The sequence below is a fragment of the Vigna umbellata genome, chromosome 11 (assembly GCF_029865625.1).
Source record: "Vigna umbellata cultivar VRB3 chromosome 11, Vumbellata_1.0, whole genome shotgun sequence".
Taxonomy (NCBI): domain Eukaryota; kingdom Viridiplantae; phylum Streptophyta; class Magnoliopsida; order Fabales; family Fabaceae; genus Vigna; species Vigna umbellata.
The window spans coordinates 13,590,849-13,599,062 of record NC_142175.1 but is presented as its reverse complement, the minus strand read 5'-3'; the positions used below and the strand labels follow the sequence as shown (position 1 = coordinate 13,599,062).

The 8,214-nt window shown below is 34.6% G+C and overlaps 1 protein-coding gene across 1 annotated transcript; it reads right to left on the bottom strand.

Annotated features, from left to right (window-relative positions):
- Positions 1-3,222: 3,222 nt before the first annotated feature.
- LOC148191013 (uncharacterized) lies at positions 3,223-6,156 on the bottom strand. Its single transcript, XM_088101691.1, has 5 exons — positions 6,037-6,156; positions 5,834-5,859; positions 5,518-5,556; positions 3,518-3,886; positions 3,223-3,288 (listed from the first exon to the last, which is right to left on the bottom strand). Exons 1-5 carry the CDS (start codon positions 6,089-6,091, stop codon positions 3,223-3,225), a joined length of 555 nt encoding a protein of 184 aa, XP_087957817.1. The 5' UTR covers positions 6,092-6,156.
- Between the last annotated feature and the right edge of the window lie 2,058 nt (positions 6,157-8,214).

Here is an 8,214-nt window from a genome sequence, read left to right as displayed (position 1 = left end):
TGCTTGGCATCGTGCAAAAATTTCTTTCTTTGTTGCCAAGTTAAGTCTTCCGGCATGACCCTTGCAGCTTTGAAATTAGCCATATCAGCAAACCAGGGTCTCTGCTGAATATACATGAGTGATTCATCTGAAAAAGATTCCCAGATTTCAGACTCCTTGCTAGTGACTTCATTGTTGACTAATCGTGACAAATGATCAGCAATTAAGTTTTCACTTCCTTTCTTATCACGAATGTCTACATCAAATTCTTGCAATAGTAAAACCCATCTAATCAGACGTGGCTTAGAATCTGGTTTTGTCAACAAATATTTAATAGCTGCATGATCTGTATAGACAGTTACCTTGGACCCAATAAGATAAGGTCTAAATTTCTCTAGAGCATACACAATAGCAAGAAATTCTTTCTCGGTTGTAGCATAATTCAATTGAGCATCATTCAGAACCTTGCTAGCATAATAAATTGGATGAAACTTTTGTTCCTTCCGCTGGCCAAGGACAACTCCTATTGCATAATCACTTGCATCACACACTAATTCAAAATTTTGATTCCAATCTGGTGCTACAATTACTAGAGCTGACACTAACTTCTTCTTCAATGTCTCAAAAGCTTTCAAACAATCTTCATTCATCACAAAAGGTGCATCCTTCATCAAAAGATTACTCAATGGTTTAGCAATTTTTGAGAAATCCTTGATAAATCTTCTATAAAACCCAGCATGACCAAGAAAACTTCTAATCCCCTTTACATTTGTTGGTGGAGGTAGTTTCTCAATGACTTCTACTTTAGCTTTGTCTACCTCAATTCCTTTAGCAGAAATTTTATGCCCCAATACAATTCCTTCAGTTACCATGAAATGACATTTTTCCCAATTCAAAACAAGATTTGTCTGAACACATCTTTTGAGGACAGTGTTCAAATTAGCCAAACATCTTTGGAAAGAATTTCCAAAAACTGAGAAATCATCCATGAATACTTCAATGCATTTTTCTAAAAGATCCGCAAAGATTGCCTGCATACACCTCTGAAACGTAGCTGGAGCATTACATAATCCAAAAGGCATCTTTCTATACGCAAAGATACCAAAAGGACAAGTAAAAGCCGTCTTCTCCTGGTCTTTTGGATCCACCACAATTTGATTATATCCAGAATATCCATCTAGAAAACAATAGAAAGCCTGCCCTGATAACCTTTCTAGCATTTGATCCATGAAAGGAAGAGGAAAATGATCTTTCCTAGTAGCTTTATTCAGCTTCCTGTAATCAATGCACATACGCCAACCAGTAACTGTCCGAGTAGGAATAAGTTCATTCTTATCATTATAAATTACTGTCATCCCACCTTTCTTTGGAACCACCTGTACTGGACTCACCCATTCACTGTCAGAGATTGGATAGATGATACCAGCTTCTAACAGTTTCAACACTTCTTTTCTGACAACCTCCTTCATAACAGAATTTAACCTTCTCTGTGGTTGAGCACTTGGTTTATAATCTTCTTCCATAAAAATTTTGTGCATGCAGTAAGTTGGGCTAATACCTTTGAGATCTGATATTGACCACCCAATTGCTTCTTTGTTGGCTTTCAGAATTTCTATCAATTGCTCTTCTTCTTGTAGAGATAAAGAGTTATTGATGATGACTGGCTTTGTTCCATCTTCTTCTAGAAACACATATTTCAGATGTGATGGCAATCTTTTTAATTCTGGTGTCTGTGTTTTGACTGTTTCTTCCTTATCAATTATTTCAAATATTGGATCTTCCTCTGGACTCTTTTTCAATGTTTCCAAGTCCATCAGACATTCATCAATCAATTTCTCTTCTTCTTCATCTAAATTTTCACATGCATCAATGAGAGTTTTTTCTAATGGAGAAATATTTCGCACCATCCTTTCTTGCACCATACAAACTTCGTCAAGTTCATCAAATTGAAAACATGTTTTGTCATCATTTGGATATGTCATGGCCTTGGATACGTCAAAAGTGACTTCTTCATCATCAACTCTCAATTTAAGCTTACCATTCTCTACATCAATCAAAACTCTAGCAGTCTTCATAAAAGGTCTCCCAAGAATAAGAGGAACATCACTAGTTCCTTCCATCTCCATCACAATAAAATCCACTGGGAATACAAATTTATCAACCTTCACTAGAACATCTTCAACCACTCCATATGGATACTTAAGAGACCTGTCCGCCAATTGAAGAGCCATTCTGGTTGGTTTAATTTCCAGCCCCTGAATTGTTCTGCACATGGATAGCGGCATTAGATTAATGCTAGCTCCCAAATCAATCAATGCTCTTCCAACTTTCACATCTCCTATGGTGCATGGAATAGTGAAGCTTCCTGGATCTTTAAGTTTAGGAGGTAGTTTCTGTATGATTGCACTGCAGTTGCCCTGTATATTGATAGTTTCCTTCTCAATGTACTTGTGTTTCTTTGTGAGAAGTTCCTTCAAAAATTTCGCATATGCACTAGTGGAAAAATGACTTTTTATAACGTACAAAAATGATATTTTATATCGTAGTTACTGGGGATATAGTTCTGGGCGATATAGTAAGTCTGCGCATTTTATAACGTAGCAAAAATTTACGTTATAATATGTTCAACATATTATAACGTAGTTTCTGAAGTACGTTATAATATGCGCAGTTTATTATAACAAATTCTTCATTTGTCCGTTATAATAGGTGGAAGATATTATAACGTAGAAAATTTTGTACGTTATAATATGTTATATACTATTACGTATATATTATTGTACGTTATAATATGTGATCAACGTACCATATCATACATTGCTTAGTACGTTATAATAAATGTTTTTTAAAAAAAATTGATTATTAAATTTGACATCCATTGAAATTATAATAATATTCCTGTATTATCATCTCATCCAATCCATTTATAATAAATATAGCTTTAAATAAACAAATTTATTGAAACTAACAAAATAAAATTCATATCAAATATTAAATAGTCTAATATTTAATACATCATTTATACATGAAACTATATATTAAATCCAAATATTACATTAATGTACATACACTATTTAAGTGTAGCCAAGTTTCTACTTAACACTTAAAATAAAAGAAACAACAGGTGTTGTTTTCTTCACAAATTCACAAGCCAAACTTTCAGTGTTAAATATCGAATCAGTAGGATGTTGGCTGCCTTTAAATCACGATATATAACATTTCTATCCAGGGTATGTAAAAATGTTAATCCTCTTGCAACAACAACTGCAATGTTGATCCGGATAGTCCAGGGAATAGGTTGAACACCTTCTGCAGAAATATAAATGAAATGCAAGTTACTTCGAGTAGATTTTGAGTTCTCTTTTGTCTTACTTCGAGACTTTGAGAGTCCTGAGAGTAAATGAAATGCAAGTTACAATCAGCCACTACAGTAACTTCTCTATTTCTGTACAGAAGATTGTACTATTATGCGTAAAGTTAAGCTACCAAATAGGGAAAAGGCCTACATCAGAACAAAATACAAAGTAACAACACTTACAATTTGCAATCCTTTCAGAGACTTTGAATACAAGTAGCAATCCAGAAGTGTTAGTGCACCCTCACGCGTTGTGGTCAAACCACAACAAGGATGGACACTTGGATCTTGGATTTCATCCTGGACCACATTACAGATGGATGATCCACCGTTATTTTGATTTTTCAAACCTCCAGCTCTGGTACAAGGAAAATGAACGACTGCTCCCTCTTGTTGCAAAGATTTCCCATATGTAACAATCTGCAGAAATCCTTCAAGAAGTAACCCATTGCACCTGGAGCAGTACATGTTTTTTCGTGCATGCTCAAAAAGGGTTTGTTTGTCTATCCTCAAGAGCTCCAACCGAGCTTGTGGTGACAGCTCACACCAAAACTACATCACAAGAAAGCAAAAACACATCCAGATCATTACAAATTGCAATTTAATCCAAAAATAAATTAAAGAAAACAAAACTGATGACATGCACAAAACATCCTCGTATCAAATTCTCTCTTTAATTAAGGTCGTATTTGAATAAATTTCTCCATGAGAATTTCTGTTAGGAAAAAAACAATCATCCTTGGATTTCAACGTCTCTGTTGAAGTTGAGTCAATAGTACTTCTGATGTGGATATTGAAAGAATATTAAAAAGAACATACATTTAAAAGAAAGTATGCTAATTTTCAAATTTTTACCTTTTAAACGATGTCTGAAATGCTGTAATTTAAGTAATCAAATTATTTTCTTAAAATTATATATCCAAACAACATATTCTATTATGAAATTTTTAAAATTTATAGAAATGCAAAATATTTCATCCAAAGACGAGGCTACTGTAACTTCAATGAATTTACCTACCTTCTTTTCAAGGAATTAAAACATGGTAATAACATGGAAAATATTCTTCACCTATGGATTAGTTTTGCTTGGAAGTAAAGCTTCAAATGTGGAAAAAAATACACTATGGATTAAGATACATTATATGCTCTACAAATGTGGAAAAATACATTATCTTCTCAATCACAGAAATGTTAAACATACTTCAAACATATACGCTCTCTAAATTAAGATATTACTGTTACAGCTTTGTCACAGGTCAATGCAATAATAAGGCCATAAACAGCATAATTATTATGGATTCAATGAACAAGACACAAATTGAGTCGCGTTTAGAAAAAAAAAACAGTAATACCTTAAAAGTTGCAACAGTTAAAAATATCATGATAATAATTCTGAGTTCCCTTCATAGAGTTTTTATTAGTTATACTAACTACACAAATTCTATGATATCATAATGTTTAATTAGAGACCAAAACTAGTTATTCTCTTTTCAGCTTCCTCTGATATTTTCATGATCCCACTTACTTTTACAGGGATAAAAATCATACAATCTACTCTTCTCAAAAAATACTTTTAGCAGCTTTCTTTGCATATATCTAAACTACTTTTACTTATTTTCTAATCTTTGTTAACATCATCTCAACATCAATATCTCATTGAATACAAATTATGTTGTATCGTATAATTTCTTGTATCATCACACATTCATCTTACCATGTGCATTTTATTTTTCCAGTTTCAACTTTTTCTCTTTTCCGTTAAAAGTCCAACATTCATTACTTCAAAAAAGAATACAATAAAACTTCTCTTTGAACATGGTAGATGCTTCACAAATTACACATAACTCTCGATTGTTTTATATCCTGTGTCCATTTTCATTAACTTCATCTCATTTAAATGTAATCATAGCAAATCCCAAACCTCAAACAAAGAAATCAATTGTGTTAAGCTCTGTACGGACAAGATAAAACTAGTCCATATGCCTAACATGAATCTTTCTAACCACCTCAAACAAAGAAATCCATTCACATCACCATTAACAACACCACAGTCACAACTCACAACCAATACCAAAACAGTGATCCAGCACCAATTAACAAAACAAACAAAAGCCTCGGAAGCAATTGAAACGAACATTAACATCAAAACAAAATAAAAATGAAACAAAAATTGGATCCAGTACCTTGAGGAGTTGATTGTAGCCAACATCGTCTCGATTCTTCTAAGAAGAAATAAAAGGCGAAAATCATTCAACATTATTTAGAACCTGAATCAAAGCGAAGAAACTCACAATTTCCATCATTTTCATACCAATACCCACACAATCTGGAGGCTTACATTTAAGTTAACAAAAAGACAAAAAAATCCATCCAGTTCTACGAAACCAAGGCCTTGAGAACACTAAAAAACAAGAAAACAGAACAAGAAGGTTCATAGAAAAATAGCTAGTCCAGTAATCTTCCAGGTTACAGCCTGTGAACTATTGTTTTAACTCTTACCCTTTGGAAACCATCGCCTTCTTCTTCTTCTCTCCGTGTAAACCAAAGACACAAAAATGGAACCATCCACCATGACAAACAAATATCAAAATTCAAAGCATCAAAGCAGAAGAAAAACAAATCAAGGCTTATTTATATTTTGCACTAAAGAAAAATGAGGGCAAACACACACACACGATTAAAACAACCAAATTAAAACTGACCAAAGAAACTTGTGGAAGACACATGAGCCACTGGTTTTCTGCAGCTGTTTCCCATGATCAAAGTTTTAATCTTTTGTATCAGAGGAGAGAACAACAACACCAATGGCGAACAGGGTGCGAATGAAAAGATCTCTACCAAACGAAACACAATCCCCACCAATCTAAGAAATTAGTGAAATTAATAGAAGAAAAACATAACAAATTAGGGAAAAACATAAAACCTACTTGGTTAGACTTCAGAGATTTCGAGGAAGAGGCAGCGGAGCCACTGCGTGAGAGGAAAGAGGCAGCGGAGCGTGAGAGGAAAGAGGCAGCGGAGCCACTGCGTGAGAGGAATGAGAGTGAGAGGGAACGTGAAGAGAGGAATGAGACGAAGAGCCACTGCGTGAGAGGAATGAGAGTGAGAACGTGAAGAGAGCAATGAGACGAAGAGGAAGAGAGGAATGAGAGTGAGAGAGAACGTGAAGAGGGGAACGAGAGTAAGAGGGATACTGAGATATTATAACTGATTTCTAAAAATACGTTATAATACATCAATAATAGGTTTTCAACTTATTTACAAGTTTGCCACCGCTTTTTATATTATAACTGATTTTCAAAACTACGTTATAATATATCTTAAACTTATTTACAAGTTTGCCACCGCGTCTCATATTATAACTGATTTTGAAAACTACGTTATAATATCTCCCTATTATGATGGATAATTTTTATACGTTATAATAGGTTTGTTATAAAATGTCATTTTTCTACTAGTGATGCTGGCATCTGTTGCAATGCTTCAGAGAATGGTATAGTGATCTCCAACTTCTTAAACAATTCCGTGAATCTTTCCAACTGCTTTTCTTTCTCCTTCCTTGAATAACTCTTTGGATAAGGAAGTGGCTTTTCATACTCTTTTTCTTTCTGTCTCTCCTCTCTCTCTTCTCTCTCTTTTTTTTTCTCTCCTCTTCTTCTTTTTCCTTTTTCTCTCTCTCAACTCTTTCTTTCCACTCACATGTTTCTTTTTCACTCTCACTCTCATTTTCTTTCTCTTCTCTTTCTTTTTGTCTCTCCTCTAACACTCTACCACTTCTAGTCACAACAATTTTACACTCCTTTCCAAGATTATCATGTTTCATCTCGTCAACAATTCTCTCAACATAAACCTCCAATTTTTTAAATGCTACATCCACATTATGACAATAAGACGCATTTGTCTTTAAGAATCTTTGGAAAGTCTCTTCAAGCTTTGTTGTTTTCTCAACTGGAGTAAATTGCATCTGCCATTTTTGTTGTTGCACTTGAACCATTGAGACCTGTTGTATTTCTTGTGGTATTTGAGAAAGTTTCATAGTTACTTCTTCAAGCTGTTGAGCGATAATTCTATTTTGAATAAGCAAAGCCTCATTTGATTGTAACAACTCCTTCTGACTAAAATCTCCTTTTTCAATGTTGAGTTCATTGTCATTAGTAGCCATACTTTCAATAATTTCAGTTGCTTCCTCTGGAGGTTTCCATTTAATGTTTCCTCCTGCTAAGGCATGAAGCATCATCTTAGTTTGTGAACCAAGACCTCCAAGGAAAGTTAGGACTACTTCTTCTTCTTTGAAGCCATGCGTGGGTGTTTTTCTTAGCAGACTTTTGTATCTATCCCATGCATGCCCCAGTGATTCTTCCATGCCCTGCTTAAATGAAGATATCTCTTGCTTGCCTTTTGTCACCTTTGATTGTGGAAAGTACTTGTTCAAAAACTTTGTTACCACTGCTTCCCACTCTGTGAAACTTCCTTCTGGAAAAGAGTTCAACCAAAGCTTAGCATTGCCTCCCAATGAGAAAGGAAACAAACTAAGTTTGATTGCTTCGTCTGGCACCCCATTGATTTTCACTATGTTGCAAATTTCATTAAATGTAGTAAGGTGCTCATATGGGCTTTCATGAGATAACCCATTAAATTGATTACTCTTCACCAGTTGGATTAGTGCTGGTTTGACCTCCATATTGGCTGCATTGACTCTAGGTCTAGCTATGCTGTTAAAGTGTTGAGGTCCAGCTATGTTGGTGTAATCAGCAAGAGTTCTTCTGATATTATTATTCTCCATATTTTCTGTGCTATTGTCAGAACCTTGTGGTGATGGTTGCAACAGAGTTTCCGGAGGAGGGAAAAGTTCTCTAGATGTTCTGATTCTTCTCCTCCGT

Bases quoted from the DNA above. Each gene is read 5' to 3' on its own strand.
- LOC148191013 (XM_088101691.1), bottom strand. From the start codon at position 6,091: ATGGGAAACAGCTGCAGAAAACCAGTGGCTCATGTGTCTTCCACAAGT. The intron at 5,557-5,833 runs GTAAGAGTTAAA...ATTTCTTCTTAG, and splicing joins AAGGCGATGGTTTCCAAAGG to AAGAATCGAGACGATGTTGG. The intron at 3,289-3,517 runs GTAAGTGTTGTT...ATATTTCTGCAG, and splicing joins CTCTGAAAGGATTGCAAATT to AAGGTGTTCAACCTATTCCC.